The sequence below is a fragment of the Microtus pennsylvanicus genome, chromosome 1 (genome assembly GCF_037038515.1).
Source record: "Microtus pennsylvanicus isolate mMicPen1 chromosome 1, mMicPen1.hap1, whole genome shotgun sequence".
In the NCBI taxonomy this organism is placed as follows: domain Eukaryota; kingdom Metazoa; phylum Chordata; class Mammalia; order Rodentia; family Cricetidae; genus Microtus; species Microtus pennsylvanicus.
The window spans coordinates 32,740,073-32,756,194 of NC_134579.1; the positions used below are offsets into that span (position 1 = coordinate 32,740,073).

Consider the following 16,122-nt stretch of genomic DNA (forward strand, 5'->3'; position numbering starts at 1 on the left):
ATGGCTCCCGTATGGATCTGATGAAGGCTTGAGCAGAACTGTCGGGGCCATCAGTACCTGGGATAAGAGGTCAAACAGTGTGAAATGGCCAGAGAGGTGCTACATTAGCACACCTGTTCAAACAGGCATAATGCAGGTGGTAGACATGTTCTCCTTTATCCCCCGTTAAAGCATGTGACAGACATGTTCTCCTCCAGCGCCATTACAGTGCATGTGATAGACATGTTCTCCTCCAGCCCCCATTACAGAACATGTGATAGACATGTTCTCCTTTATCCCCCATTACAGAGCACGTGATAGACATGTTCTCCTCCAGCCCCCATTACAGTGCATATGACAGACCATGTACTACTCTATCACACCCCATTGCTGGTTCTCAGGGTTTACGGTCTGCAGAGTAAATCACAGGGCTCCTATGAGATCATACCTGTTTTCAATCTGATAGTAAGATATCATTAGTTTCTATCATGCTCGTTTTCTGCATGCGCAGTTTTCCAGAAGGTTCCCCACATGTGTTAATGCACAGACTTTCTGAAGCAGGTATGAGACCCAGTTTCTTCCATCACCCAGGCATTAAAGAGATTTGCAAAATTCTAGGGGGCTGGAGAGATGGCTCAGAGGTTAAGAGCATTGCCTGCTCTTCCAAAGGTCCTGAGTTCAATTCCCAGCAACCACATGGTGGCTCACAACTATCTGTAATGGGGTCTGGTGCCCTCTTCTGGCCTGCAGGCATACACAAGACAGAATATTGTATACATAATAAATAAAATATAAAAAAATAAAAAAATTATTAAAAAAATTCTATTTGGGCCACAACTTTTGTGCCGGAAAATACAGGTAATTTTTATGCAAGTCCATGGGTATGTATGGGTATGTATGCATGTGTGTGTGAGCATGAGGCCAGGCACTTATTATTGTTTGTTTTTTTGGGACAGGGTTTCTCTTTATAACAAGACGCTATTAGTATGTGGTAAAAATATGATGGTTGAAAAATTAGCTTTGCAACCAAGAAGAGATCGGCTTGTTTATTCTCTGGTATGTGTATGAATACCCAAGCCACGGCATGTGTGTGAAAGTCAGGAGACAACCGGTGGGAGCTGGCTCTCTCTTCATCATGTGGGCTATGGGGCTCAGACTCAGGCTGGTAGACTTGTTAGTAATTGCCTTCACCCATTGAACCATCATCTCGCTGGCCCTGGTTTATTGTTTATAAAAGTAGTATCTTTGAGGCTCCACTTTCTACGAACTATTTGAAAGGCACTGATTATTTAAGGTGGAGAGAAGCGTCACTAAGCTTATCATAACCCTCAAAGAAATATAGCCCATGACGTGAAAACCGCTGGTCCTGGACAGTCCTCGTAAGTAGAGACAGAATGGAAAGCGGATCTTGAAGGTGGTGCTGGGGACTACTGCACTCTACTCCACCCCTGGTCCTTGGAGCGGACAAGAGAATACAGGAGTGGCAGCTCTGATCTCAACCTGCTCTTTCCAAGGTCACAGCCACAGCCTTGCTGGACCACTGGCTGGGCTAGGCACAAGCAGATAGGACAGTCACTTTCAACCTGTTAGAAGATTGGGAGACATTGTTTTTGGTTGCTTGGCTGTGTCGTTCTTACCGCTCTTACATGCTTGCTGCATACAGGACACCACTTACTTATTATTCTCTACTTAGAGAGCGTTTCCTCAGTCACCAAAGTACCTCCTTGTGCTTTCTAGAACACTGTATGACCTCAATGCTCTCCACAGCAGTCACTGACCGACAGCATCTGCTTGACTTATCCATCAACCTCTAAAAGTTGAGAGAGATTCTTATTACACCCTTCCCATGCTCACAAAGTCCCTGGTCACAGGAGACACTGATATTTACGTTAGGTCGGGAAGGATGGCCGAGTGGGTACTGTACATGGTCTGTAAACGCATGCGGACCTGAGTGCTCTCAGCACCCATGTGAAGCAATGACAGGAAGGGAAACAGAGGCAGGGAGAGCCCTGGAAGCTTGTGGGCTACCCTGACCTGAGTGGTGAAGTTAGGCCAGTGGGAAACCCTGTCTCAAATAAAGGGCTCCTGAGGAGATAGCCTAAGCTGTCCTCTGACCTGTACACACATTGTGCATCTGTGCATTCACACCCACATCCATACAGACACGAAGCTAAATGTAGTGTAAGTGGCATTTTATTCATTCTGTCAATTGAAAATATTTACAACATCAGTTGAACTCAATCTAAGAAATCAACTTTCATGCCAACATTGGGTTTTAAAAGGACAGTCAATATAATTATGTTCAAAGTTATTCGCCCCCAAACTTGTAACTATCTGGCGTTAGGATGTTTCCACACAGCTCAGTTTTGGGTGTTAAGTTCTCTAGCTTCAAGGAAGAACATTCTGTTTACTTCACTAATGGGCACATCTCTTAAGGCTGGGATGGCGTCTTCTTGGTAGCTCTTCCACTGTTGGTTTTTAGCATAGTTATCTGCAAGACAAGAAAAGCTCCACTGAGCCAAGCATTTTCTTCCTGTAATCTCTGTGGTTCCCTAAGATCAATCGCACCGCTCACCACAAACACCGAGCACTCGTAGTTACTTGTCTTCTGCGGTAACAGAATCCCTAACAAATGAACTTAAGGGCTTACTCTGGTCTACAGTTACACGGATACGGTACACCACGGAGGGAAGGAGACAGCTGATGACACTGTCCAGGCAGGAGACAGGGAGAAATGCTTGCTTTTACTCAGTGCTAGACCCGTGGGACGGCACTTTCCACACTTACGATGTCTTCTACTCTATAAACCTAACCTGGATAAACCGCACGGTGCGCTCAGATTCTAAGTCCATCAAGCTCGCAATCAAAAGTAACTACCGTGCCGTGTTTAACGTGACAGATGACTTTGTTTCCGTGTGCTCTGAGGCCCACTGATTGCTCTTCTGACAAAAGTACTACTATCTCATGCCTCCACCCTTCATCATTTTATGTACACATACATGTACCTGTGATGGTGTGAATGGAGTTGAGGGGAGAGGTGCTCATCATGTTAATACCAAATAAGAGGATATAACCAATCACAACAGCAATGAGGAGGTAGACAGGCAATGTGACGGCCCAGTATCTGAGGAGAGAACATTAATGTGTGTTAACACATGTTAAGAAGCCATAATTCCCAAGAGGCAGTCACAAAACATACTTTTTTTTTTTTTTTTTTTTTTTTTTTTTTTTTTTTTTTTGGAGACAGGGCTTCTCTGTGTAACAGCTCTGGCTGGAACTTGCTCTGTAGACCAGGCTGGCCTCAAACTCTCCCGAGTGCTGAGATGGAAGGCAAGCGGCACCACCGCCCGGCCCACAAAACATACTTTAGAAATGTAGGTTTTATAGAAGCAGCAGATGCACATGAGGATCTTGCACGTCTGAGCTACTGTCAGCTGTCCAACTTGACTCCAGCCATGCTGACCCTGCAATCCCGCTCCACCCCAGCCCCTCCAAACCGGAGCCGCTTGCTTCCTTGCTCCCATTAACATTACTATTACTATTTCTTGGTTTTCATCAGTTTCAGACATTTTCTCTAGGTGTCTAATGAAAGCGAGGTATCACTTCTCCTCAGACTTTCCAGTTATACCACACTTTTATTCTGTCGGCAGCTGACAGTACCTATAACTGTACACTACGTGTAAACAGCATCTGCAGCCGAGAGTCTTAATCAGCTTTCCAGGTAGCATTTTAATTTCAGCTATCATGCTCAGGACTTTCCACTTGGTGATTTAAGAATCACTTCCTTGGACAGCACACTGCTCAGGTCCTTTCTCATCTCTGGGGATCAGGCTCCTCTCCCTCCTTCCTGCAGCTGACATCACCTCCATTCCCTCTGGTGTCTTCTTTTCTTTTCATCTGAGCACAGACTTTCCTTTAATGTCTGGGAATTTATGACGTCTATTTACATTTACAGATCCAAGTGATAAGAAGTTGACAGAAAGTAAGGCATATACAAGAGCAGAGATGGCAGTAAGGGCAGAAATATGTCTTTTACCCTGGTCAGCTTTCTCAGCACGGCACCTCCTAGCTTTCTCTGAGGGAGGGTGGGCTAAAACTCTGAAGGGAAGCTAAAACTCATAAGCTTCATAAGGAAAGGTGCTAAGGGAGGGACTGGCCCTTATTAGTTAGCTGTGTAGATGCTCTCTTTTTATCATCTCGTGCTTCAATTTTACAGCTACCTTGTAACCTCCAGACTACAGACTCTCCCCAACTCTCTCCAGAGGATGGAAAGATTTCTCTCCAGACTACAGACTCTCCCCAACACTCTCCACAGGATGGAACCATTTCCCTTCAGACTACAGACTCTCCCCAACACTCTCCACAGGATGGAACCATTTCCCTCCAGACTACAGACTCTCCCCAACACTCTCCACAGGATGGAAAGATTTTCTGCATGGAGGAGAGGGGCAATCTCCAGGTTCAAGGTAAGGAAGGGGAGTAAGCGGATCAGCTATTTGAACACATCTCCTGTCCAATGCAGAATTACCATTACCAAGAGATGTTGGTATTTCCAAGGTCTGAGGCCCTTTTGGAAACCCAGGGCACAAATACTCTTGTTGGCTTCCCTCCTCTAGCACATGGAAAAAAAAAACAGACCCTTCTCTCTCAAAGACTATTTCACAATTTTGTTAATATCTTTTATCTGCTAATATAATTTTAGCCAGATTTTAGGGAGGAAATGGTGATAAACATGCTTGCACCACCATCTTTAATTCATGATTTATTGATAGACTTTAAGAAATGTTCAATTCTTGCTGGGGTATGGCTCTCTGGTTAAAGCACCCACCGCTCCACTGGGAGAATCAGAGTCTGGATTGCCAGAACCCAGGTACATGCTGGATGAATGTGATGGCCCACCTGTAATCCCAGCACTAAAAGGCAGATACAGGGAATTCTGGGGCAAGCTGGCTATCAAGACTATACTGTCCCACTCAAGTTCCAGTGAGAGACCGTGCCCATAAAGTGGAGAAGGACCGAGGGAGACTCCTGACATCAACTTTGGACCACCGCATGCACATGCAAACATGTTTTACCTTCACACACAAAGGTGGCCAGACATGTGCGAGTATCCCGGCCTACCACATCACCCAACACACACACACACACACACACACACACACACACACACACACACACAATTTTCAATCTCAACACAGTTACTTAGGGATTTTAAACAATAATGATTTAAGGCGTGTGTTTTAGAGAAGACTATAATCCTGCAAATCAGTATAGTTTTGCTCTTAGTTAAAGAAATATTGAACTTACTTTTGAGGCCAGTAAGTTAAGCCTAAGGAGTTTAACCACGATTCAGGAATGAAAGCCCATACAAGGTAAAGTACTGCAGGATAAAGAAGGTGAGGGAAGAGAGAAGAAAAGTCAGTCAGGCATGGATCGAATCTACATGGCTCAGACAACAACGCTCCTGACGCCATGTTTGACTCTCAGCATTCAGCGTCCTAGCTCCTGATCTGGACCACTCTTGCAATACTTGCCATAATGACCGTATTAATAGTTTTCTAGTTTCATAGCCTTCACACCATATTTTAGTCTAAGGACACATTACTTCTTAGCAACTGATATCTACAGCATTTGACAAGCTGTTTCTGCACGCTAAGAGTTCAGTACTTCACAGTGCAGATGTCATTACACTTAGTTGCTTAAAGGGGAACTCATCCCCTCTGGTTCTGATTGTCTACATACGATCTTCCTTCCCTCAAGACCAAGTCTCTGGGCTCCTTTTTAGCTGTCTCTGTGTGGTAACAATATGCAGGCTCTTACCTGACCTGCATGTTTTACTTCATTTCATCTTCAAAACAATCCAGAGACATGTGTGTAGATGCTACACTGGGGATGTGGTAAAAACAAGTTTCAGACCACATCAGTGATGATGGGCCATCTTTCCCTGAGAATGAAGAGCTCTCTGGGTCAAGACTGGAAGACATCGACGCCCGAAGAGAAGGCTTCTGCTCTCCTTATGTGTCTGGTGCTGGACTGATCTTTCCCTGTGCTGTGGTAAGAGCTGCCTACCGAGTGAACGCTAAAAGGGCACATGGCACGGGGGAGGGGCCTCCTCCCCCATGGCTACCTGGCTATGTTTTATTCGTCCAGACTCTCCAACTGAGAGGAAAACTCAATGAGAGCGGACAGGGCTTGGCGGTTTGGCAATTCCCTGGCCTGTAACCCTGCCTGGTACACAGTAAGTGCTCAATCAATTCCTGAATTAATTTCTGGTTGTATCGTAAGTCATTGATTTACCTTGTAGAGTTTCCAATCCTTAAAAGACTTTTTGAATAGATATTTACAAAAATAAACAGCAGCTAACACTTCTTCAATAGTTTCTCCGCATTAAGTACTTCACAAAAATATCAGTTACTACAAGTCAGAAAGGGGCAGTAGAGTGACGTCCGTCAGTGTGCCTGTGTTCTAATTCCAGTCCTATTGTTAACTGGCTTGGTTGTGGCTTTGAGCAAGATCCTTAAATCCTGCAAAGTCTCACTTTTAAGTTGAGGACAGTAATACAATACCTACTTCACAGGATCACTTCCTGCAAAACATCAACAATGAACACTATCAATACCCCTACAGATGAGGACACTTTAGGCCCGAGGTAAGTTAACCACTCTGAGGCCAAACAAGGACTCCATGCAAGAGCCAGAATTTGAACTCAGTGTAACTTCTTCATCGCACTGACTAGGCTACAGCTGAGCGAATCCTTTTCAGTTGAGGATTCAGAAAGGTGGATTGAAGGCCTTTAATTTTCTTCCATTTGGTTGCCTCACACTTTCCAAACTTGGTGAGAAGGGACTTTGGTCCTCCTTGTGTGAGTTGGTCACGTTAGTTTAAGTAGGCCTCCATGTCCTCATCTACAAAAATGGAGCATTATGGGAACCATAGCAGATGCAAACTGTAAAGGGCACATTCTTACATTCAATGTCTCAGCTCAGCTCCAGCATGGTGCCCTGGAACCATAACCTCCTCACCCCCAAACCTTGTCACTCAGGGAGTCCCATGGTCCTTCCCCCTGGCCTTTTTCTGATACACTTGCCAGGGAGTCACCAGGAGGAAGCTAACCTGATTTCTCAGTCTTCCAACGCTCTTCCAGGACACCCATGATGCTGTATTAACCGTAGGTTTGCTATACTTCTCCACAATACTATGACCCCAGGGCACGGCCCAGGCTTTATTCACTTTAGTGTCGAGCCTGGTGCTGGGTAAATACTGGAGGTTAAACCTAGTATTGGATATATAAACACTCTGAGCAACAGCGGGTTCCTTTCAGGGCTCCTTAAGAAGAGACAGGTAGAAAGAATCAACAGCTCATGTGTGCACATTCTAAGAACAAACGCATCACTTCCTGGTCCATCCATCATCATTCCAGTACTTACTGAAGCCAAACTGAGAGCTTAAGAAAAGAACAAAGCCATAAATCGCTCTTTCTGGCAATGGCGACGGTGAATTTTCCACCATTTTCCCTGTGGCTTTAGACAATCTGTGGAAAAGGAATACAGTCGTCGTCAGGCATGCCCCCTCCCATCACCACGGGCAGTTACATAACCTCCCCACCGCGCCGCGGACGCACTGCGGATGCTCGCCCGCCCCCGCCCAGCCACGGCCCCTCCGCGCGCACGCGCACCCCTGCAGAGGAGGGGCGGCGGGAACGCGCGCTGCAGGGAAAATGCGCAACTCGGGACAGCGGGATGCGAGGACCGGGCAGGACCAGACCGGACCAAGTCCTGCTCTGTCCTGAGGGGCTCGGAACCCGCCCAACGCGGGGTTCAGAAAAGAAGGGAGGCCTTCGACCTTGGCTCCTTCCAACGCCCACGCCCATCCCCTCGGACCTCTCAGCCCCTCCGCACTCAGTCCTCTGCGCAGGCGCCGCCCAGAAAGCCGCAGTGGGGGCGGAAGAAAAAGAAAAAAATTAAAAAAACCCCGAGGAAAAAGCGGGGGCTTAGAGGCGCCCCGCCGTTGGCGCAGGCGCAGTGTGCAGGGGCTAGCGCAAATCTCACGGCCCTCCCCGCCGAGCTGAGGGGGCGGGACGGCGACTGCGCATGCGCGCCTCCCGCCCACGTGACCCGCCAGCCTCTGCAGCCGCTGGCCGCTCGCTGCACGGGTCGGGTTGACGTGGAGGGGCTGGCGGCAGCGGCGGCGGCTGCCCGCGTCCGAGGCTCGCGGGCTGCGGGCCCGGGTGAGTGCAGAGCCAGCGCGCGTCCCGCCGCAGCCGAGATGCCCGGGCATCGGGGCGCTCCACACCTCCCCGCGTGGGTGTGTGGTGAGTGTGGGTCCGCGCGCGTCTCGCCGAGGCGCCCGAGCGCCGAGGGGGGTGTGGCCGCCCTTGCCCCGGTGGGTGTGTCCGCTTTTCCGGGGGGTCCTCGGGGGTCCGTGCCGGGAGGAGTGGGCCTCTAGCGTGCGCACCCCCTGGCGCGCGTGGGTGAGCTGCCTGCTGGGCCGCCGGCCCCCGCGTCCTGACCGCTCGGGGACGCGCCCGTGTCCGCGGCCCGCCCGCTTTGTTCCCGCGGTAGCCGCTCGCCCGTCGCTGCGGTGGCGTGGGCGTCCCTATCCCTGTGGATGGTCACTGCAGCCCCTGTGGTGTGGGCGTCCCTATCCCTGCGGATGGTCACTGCAGCCCCTGTGGTGTGGGCGTCCCTATCCCTGCGGATGGTCACTGCAGCCCCTGTGGTGTGGGCGTCCCTATCCCTGCGGATGGTCACTGCAGCCCCTGTGGTGTGCGCGTCCCTATCCCTGCGGATGGTCACTGCAGCCCCTGTGGTGTGCGCGTCCCTATCCCTGCGGATGGTCACTGCAGCCCCTGTGGTGTGCGCGTCCCTATCCCTGCGGATGGTCACTGCAGCCCCTGTGGTGTGCGCGTCCCCGCCGCTGCGGCAGCCTGTGGTCGATAGGCGCGCGGGTGCGTCCTCGCGTGTGCCCCCCCATCCCCACCCCCGCCTCCCCAGGTGCGCTGTGAGGGGGGCCTGCGGCGCGCGTGCGCGGGCTTCGGCTCATAGGGCTCTGGGACGCGCGCGACCCCTCGTCTTCGGTGTGCGCGCATCTTCCCTGCGTCCTCACCCCGTTATGTTTTGGGGAGGACCAGAAAGGGACGCACGGCTGCCCCCACCTGCAGCCTTGGAGGAGCATCCTCTGCCCTCCTGACGCCTGTTGCGGGGGCTGCAGCTCCGCAGTGGTGCTGACGTCACTAAAGCCTCTGCGGCCGCCCCTTGGCGGGGAGGGGCGGGCGGGGGGGGGGCGACGACAAAGGACCAGAATGGAGACTGGTTACCGGTGCGCGGTGCCTTTTGCAGAAGCTTTTAGCTTCATAACGTCCTTCCGTTTGCAAATCCTTTCCCAAGTATACGCTTGTGTCTTTCACCAGATCTTGGCAACACCGAGTGGTTAGTAGGGTGTTTATGGCAGCCATATAAATCTCTGGATCCTGGCGAGGGAAACAGGTGGCGTCATACAGATGTTACTGCTCTCGCTGGGGCAGTTATCTCACAACCACGGCTCTAGTTAGAACCTTATTTTAAAAACAAAGATTGTGTTTTATTTGCAGGAAAACAGGCTTGTTATAAGTATACATGGGGAAAGGAAGGTGAAACCCCTTCAGGGACTCAGTCACTACTTCTGTGCTTGTCAAGGGTTTGTGCTTTGCGCTCAAGGGCTGCGGTTTCTGTTTCTCTCCTGCTCAGTTTCCTTACTGTTGCCTAATTTCCCGGAATACTTCAAATATTAAACATAGACAGATCTAACCAAACCAGACATTTATTTATTTATTTTTTTGCCAAATTTACTTCAAGTCCTCCAAAAAAAAAAAAGATTAAAAATTTTTGGAGGTGCTGAGAGTTCTCCCCTCCTTTCCTGGAGATAGCCACTGTGTTCAGGTGTGTGTGTTTCATTTCCTTGCACAATTTATAATTCGGTAATGGTGACTATATAAACAATACATAGTATTGGTTTTTAAACTAAAATGATAAAATTGTGTCATTTTGCAACTTGCTTTTCAGTCAGCATCACATTTTGAGATATATATGAATAAATCGAACTATTGTATTTTCTTTGAATTATTATAATTGTTGTAGCACTGCATTGTATGAATATACCATAATTTATTTTTATAGTTTCCTCTTGATGGATTTTGGAATTATGTATAGTGTTTACTCTTTAAAAGAGTCCTGCAAGAACTATGTTTGTACCTCTTTGTTATACACCTTTGGAGTTTCTCTAGGAAGTACATTTAGTCATAATTTTGCTGGGTATTGGAATATGTGTCTTCCACTTAACCAGATACGATAGAAGCTCTCAAGGTGGTTGTACAGCCAGTTTTCACTCATTCTGAGAACACCCATTTCCTCACATGCTTGCTAACAAGCTACGTTTTCTCTTCTCTCTACTCACCACCTTCTTTATGACTTTAGCTTGCTGCTAAATTTGCTTACAGCCTGGCTGCCGTCTAGCCATGTGACAGCAAATGGGTTAATCTCTCACAGCTGATTGGTCCAGTCTTCATAATATTAATACCAACGAATGTTTATTACATTTTCAAATGTTGCTATGGTTGGTGTAAAGATAGAGTTTCATGGCATGTTATATGTACCTCTCTAGTAGCAAGTGAACTGGTTTAATTAAAAGCATTTTAAAGATACAATGTTTTTTTTTAAAAATCCTTCCCTCCTTGGTGTAGTGGTTGGTATACTCAGAATACATGTAACATATTACGGTCTGTGAAGGCAAACAAGTGAACACTTCCAAGTCAACCAGTGGATCCAAGAGTCAACCTAACCAATACTGAATGTGCTCATCATTATCCTGAACTCATGTTATTCTTCTACTTAAACACTGATCAAATTTTTATGTATCGCTCAGCTCTGGATTGTATGTATGGTTTCTGTGTTTGAGTAAAACACATTATCATGGGTGTATCCTGAAACTTGCTTTCAGTCACTGCTGTATTTCTGAGTTACTAATATTCAGATGTAAGTCACTAATTCTTTACTGCTTGTGTAATACTGGGGGAATATAATGCAGTTTGTGCTTTTTCCTGCTGGTGGGCATTTTGATTATTCTGTTCTCCATAAGAAAAGTAAACAGCACACCCACCTGGAAGAACTGTGGTATAGCTACAAGTAGGAAAGCAAAAATCACTTAAAATGCTACATACTGGTATAGCTACAAGTAGGAAAGCAAAAATCACTTAAAATGCTACATACAAACCTGAAAAGCCTCCTTTAATCCCAGCACATCCTCTGTCCATTTACTTATTCAGGAAGTTGGTATCATTTGTTTCTTCTGTTAATTATAAGTGTATATAATTACTTTTATTCAGCTCAACCGTATGATGAAAGTAGTTATAACACCTAAAACATTTTGACACCTATTTTCTTGTGTGGTCTATGTGTCGTGGTACACGTGTGGAGGACAACTTGAAAACCATTCCTCCCACCAGGTGGGTCTGGGGGATTGAACTCTGGTTGTTGGGGTTGGTGGCAAGTGCCCCTGCCCACTGAGTCATCTTGCTGGCCCAGTTACACGTTTACGAGACTCACAGTTTGTAAAATGCCTTTATTATACTCTAGAAATATATCCTTTGCAGTTAAACTCAATGCTGAACATTTTTAGACACCACAGTAGCATGTGGAAAGCATGTAACTTTAAAGGTGCTTTGTTGGCGTGCCCAGCATCATGAACTGTTCGCTAGGAAGAATTGCTGCTCTTCAAGGGGTTCAGCTTCACGAAGGGATTTCAGGTTGGTTTTGAAGTGGTCGTGCCAACATGTTTTAGCTAACAGTTTTGTCAACTTACATACTTTGGTCGGCATTATACGGGATTATAGTTAACCCGCAGCCTAATACTCACCTTAGATTCCTTGTGTTCGTCAGTAGTTCGACATGGGGCATCATTGTGGTTTAAATTCGCATTTATTAACGAGATTGGGAATCTTTTCATATACTTACGCATCAGATATTTTCCTTGTTGCGTGAAAAACATGTCCGTGTTTTTCACCTACTTTTTAAAAAATACTGAGTATCTTTTAAAGCTGACAAATGGGTAGCTTTCTTTAAAAATGCGCATTGGAGAAGCCCATGGCCTCATGCATTTGATAAAACTTGCTTCTGCAGATCCATACGGCCTGACTTGCTGCTGAGTGTCTGTGGATCGATGTGTTTCTGGCTTGTCCTTATGTCTCGTCTGCAGATCCATAAGGCCTGACTTGCTGCTGAGTGTCTGTGGATCGATGTGTTTCTGGCTTGTCCTGTATGTCTGTCGTCTAATATTTATCTGTATTTATATCCAAACTCCCTTAGTTATTCACTGTAGCTTTACCTGAAATCCGTTTATTTTTTTGGACCCAGGCTGGCCTTGAACTCACTGAGTGCTATAGCTACAGGCATTCAGCATCACAACTGCTAAAAACCTTCCTGTTTGTCAACTTTGTTAATTGGTCCTGAGTTATTTAGTCACACGGCACCACTGATCGGCATCTTAAGTCCCTCAGTGATCTTCGTGCCTGGGAAACTCTAGAGTCTTACTTGTTCTTGAACCTTTGACCTTTAAGATCAGTTGTGAGAAGCTTCTGGAGCTTAATTGAAATCAGTCCAATCAGTTCTGTGAAGAACTAAAATTGGTTGCTGCTATAAATAACACCCCCTCAAGATTCCATTTGCTGGCAGTAATCAGTAAAGAAAATTTTACAGCATATTTTATTTTATTTTAATATTTACTTATTATGTATACAATATTCTGTCTGTGTGTATGCCTGAAGGCCAGAAGAGGGCACTGGACCTCATTACAGATGGTTGTAAGCCACCATGTGGTTGCTGGGAATTAAACTCAGGACCTTTGGAAGAATAGGCAATGCTCTTAACCTCTGAGCCATCTCTCCAGCCCCTACAGCATATTTTAAAATACAGATTTTTAACTATCTGCTTTGTATTTTATTTCTCGTATTTTGGAATTCCATTGGTCATTCTGTCATATGCAGTGGTGATGTTTATTTTGTTTATTTTTTTCCTCTTTCCAGTTATTTTCCTTTTCATGTGTGTGTGTTCGGTGGAAGTGGTTATGGTTGTTCATTAAGACATGGTTATAGCGTACATACAGGTCTCATTCTCAGTTTCAACTAAAGTGTTGCTCCGTTAACAGCATTTGTTAGGATGTTTGTAGGTAACAGTGTCATGTTAGGACAGGCTCTGCCATTTTTTCACATGGTTTTCTGTATTTGTTGAGATTTTGTTTCTTTTCTCCAATCCATTACGTGAAATGAATTACAAATTACATTTAAAAATATTTTTATTTGTAAAGTTGTTTTGCTTGCATGTATGTCTTCTGTACCACTTGCATGCCTGGTGCCCACAGAGACCAGCAGAGGGTATCGGATCCCCTAGAACTGGAGTTACAGGCAGTTATGAGCGCTGGGCAGTGAATCCAGGTCCTCAGCAAGAGCAGCCAGTGGTTACCCTGCTGAGCTGTCTGTCTGGGCCTCCAAATTATGGACTTTAATTTTTTATTTATTTTTTGTTTCTGGAAATAGATCCAATTGGCCTTAAGATTTCCTTTTTAATGTACTGCTGGACTGAATTTGATAATGATTTATTTAGGATTTTGCACCTTTCTATAAACAGACTCCTCCCCAATTTTTGAGACAGCGTCTGACTATCTAGCTGGCCTAGAACTCTTGATATAGGCCAGACTGTTCTCAAACTCACAGAGATCCACTTGCTTCTGCTTCCTAAGTGCTAGGAGCAAAAGTGTGCTCCCACACTCGGCTGCTCATTTTTCTTTTTTGACTGATTGATTTTTGGTATTAAGGTTACAACAGTCTACCAAGTGAGTTACTGAGTAGTTAATTTGGATTGGAGACATCGGTTTCTTAAATTTTGATGGAGCTTACTTACAGAATGGCGTAAGTATAGTCTTTCTGTGTGTGCACATTTAGCCGCAGTTAATTGCGATAGATTGTTCGTGTTTTCTATTTCTTTCAGTTCCCTCTTGGTAGTTTCAAAATTTGTTCATCAAATTTTAAGTTTATTAGCATAAAATTCATGGCATGTTAATTACTGAGAATTTTTTTTTTGCTTTGCACGTCTGCCTTTATTTCTCTCTTCACATTTTGAATATTATTTATCCTGCCTTCCCCCCTTTTATCTTTTGATCATTTTGTAGCCTAGGCTGTCCTGGAACTCAAGTAGTCCAGGCTAGCTTCAGACACAGGATAATCTTACTGCCTCAGCTCCCGAGGTGCGGATTACAGGCCTGAGGCACCAGAACTGACTCTGTTTCTGACTAGTCTTGCCACAGGTTGATCTACTTTATTACTTTCTGCAGAGAAGTAATTTATCTTCGACTTTCATTTCTCAACTATATTGTCAGAATGTGGCCTGTATTTTACCTATGTGAAAACAGTCCTTACTCATGTCTTAGTGCCTTGTTTATATAGAATTTAATAATTCTTTATGAATAATTTTAATGTTTCATGTGTATGTGTGAAGTCTGCATTCTATCCTTGTTACATATCTATTAGATACAGAGATTAGAAATTGCGTTGTTCAGCCTTTACTAGTTTTTGTTCATCCTACTTACTACCCCAGACTTTTCATGTCTCTTTAGTGCGCCCAACTTGAGTCAAGCCGAGCAGGGTCGTCTTTACCTGCTCATTTGACATTGCCGATACTTACTTGGCTTAAGTTACTGGATAGTAGTTAGGAGACTGAGCGTATCATATAATCCAGGGCTTGTTTACAGTCCCAGCCGTTTTTCTTGTGTGTGCTGAGACTCCTTTATTAGATGTGTGCAAGCTTGGTTTCATAGTGAATTGAACCTGTGCCCTATCGTTGCCCATCCTTAAATTGGCTTTAGAGTCTCTCTTTTGGTAGAAATTACCCAGAATATCCCTTTTTTTCTACTTTATTATAGATTCCTTATAGTTTAGATGTTTCTTATAGAGAGTATAATTTTGGATTTTTCTTTTTTAGCTCATCAGACAAAATTTCTTTTATTAATTGTTAGGTTTAAAAATTCCTGTATAGTTCAAATATGTTGATTAGTAGTCAACTCATTTGTTTATCTAAAATTATTTTATTCTTGAGTTAGAGAAGTTATTTTGATATATTGAAGGTTCTTGCATCTTTTTTCTGTTAGTATAGCAAAGATGTGTAGGTTTTTTTGCCTGTTTTATTTCTTTTTTTTTGAAGAAAATATTATTTTACTTTAGCTACATTTGATTGTCTGTCTCTGGAAGTGTCTCATTTTACTTCTAAGTTTAAATACACCACTTGTATCACTTAGGGTTCTCTAAAGGGACAGAACAGAACAGAGAGAAAACAAGTCTGTGTGTGTGTGTGTTTTAAAGAGTGGCTTACAGGCTTGGTCCACGTAGCCCAACTATGGCTGTCTCCCAGGAGAAAGGGTCTATGTGGGAATCGCAAAGGTCTGAGTTCTAACACCAGCCGAGGAATGCCTCAGCAAGAGGAGAGGTGAGCCTAGGGTGAGGGCCAGCAGGCAAAAGCCAAGGCCACCAGAAGATGTGGTCCAGATTTAGGATGGGTCTTCCCATCTCAGATGATTCAATCAGGGAAATACCCCACAGATGGCTCAGATGCCTGGGGCTTAGTTAATCCAGGCGTAGTTGAGTTTAGAACCAAGATTAGCCGTCACTTTTTAAAAAGATTCATTTATTATGTATAGTGTTCTGCTTTGCGTGTACGCCTGCATTCCAGAAGAGGGCACCAGATCTCATCACAGATGGTTGTGAGCCACCAGGTTGTTGCTGGACCTCTGAAAGAGCAGCCAGTGCTCTTAACCTGAGCCATCTCTCCATCCCTAACCATCACTTTGTAAAAAAAAATTAACTATTTTTTTACATGCCTGTGCTTGTGTGAATATGTGCCACATATGTTCCCAGGTGCCTCTGGAGACTGGAACAGGGCATTCGATCCTCTGGCCTGGCGTTCCATTTAACTGATATGGATGCTGGGAACTGAACTATGGTCCTCTGGAAAAGCAAGAAAGTGCTCTTAACCACTGAGCCATCCGTTTCTAGCTCCTACTTTTTAAATGAACAGTTTTGATACATGGTCTGTCTTCATTCTGAATTTTGCCTTTCATTAGATC

General features: G+C 45.2%; 2 protein-coding genes across 9 annotated transcripts in view; one reads left to right on the forward strand and one right to left on the reverse strand.

The window, feature by feature from the left end:
* Positions 1 to 2,156: 2,156 nt before the first annotated feature.
* Positions 2,157 to 8,049, reverse strand: Pigp (phosphatidylinositol glycan anchor biosynthesis class P). Of its 3 annotated transcripts, none has more exons than XM_075960838.1 (5): positions 7,822 to 8,049; positions 7,407 to 7,510; positions 5,287 to 5,359; positions 2,985 to 3,103; positions 2,157 to 2,470 (listed from the first exon to the last, which is right to left on the reverse strand). In XM_075960838.1, the coding sequence occupies exons 2-5, from the start codon at positions 7,486 to 7,488 to the stop codon at positions 2,340 to 2,342; spliced, it is 405 nt and encodes a 134-aa protein (XP_075816953.1). In that variant the 5' UTR covers positions 7,489 to 7,510; positions 7,822 to 8,049; the 3' UTR covers positions 2,157 to 2,339. The 3 variants fall into 3 exon arrangements, with proteins under 3 accessions (XP_075816953.1, XP_075816945.1, XP_075816963.1); XM_075960830.1 differs by having other exon boundaries at positions 7,860 to 8,048; XM_075960848.1 differs by lacking the exon at positions 7,822 to 8,049 and adding an exon at positions 7,655 to 7,782.
* A 42-nt stretch (positions 8,050 to 8,091) lies between these two features.
* Positions 8,092 to 16,122, forward strand: part of Ttc3 (tetratricopeptide repeat domain 3) — a 102,311-nt gene continuing 94,280 nt past the window's right edge. For 3 of the 6 annotated variants that reach the window (XM_075960763.1, XM_075960781.1, XM_075960772.1), the window contains exon 1: positions 8,092 to 8,290. In XM_075960763.1, the coding sequence (XP_075816878.1) occupies positions 8,245 to 8,290 (46 nt within the window). In that variant the 5' untranslated portion in view covers positions 8,092 to 8,244. The remainder of the gene's footprint in view (positions 8,291 to 16,122) is intronic. The other 3 variants (XM_075960792.1, XM_075960803.1, XM_075960815.1) reach the window with 3 other exon arrangements.

Bases quoted from the DNA above. Each gene is read 5' to 3' on its own strand.
- Pigp (XM_075960838.1), bottom strand. From the start codon at position 7,488: ATGGTGGAAAATTCACCGTCGCCATTGCCAGAAAGAGCGATTTATGGC. The intron at 5,360-7,406 runs GTAAGTACTGGA...TTTATCCTGCAG, and splicing joins AAGCTCTCAGTTTGGCTTCA to TACTTTACCTTGTATGGGCT. The intron at 2,471-2,984 runs GTACATGTATGT...CTTGTCTTGCAG, and splicing joins CTCCATTCACACCATCACAG to ATAACTATGCTAAAAACCAA.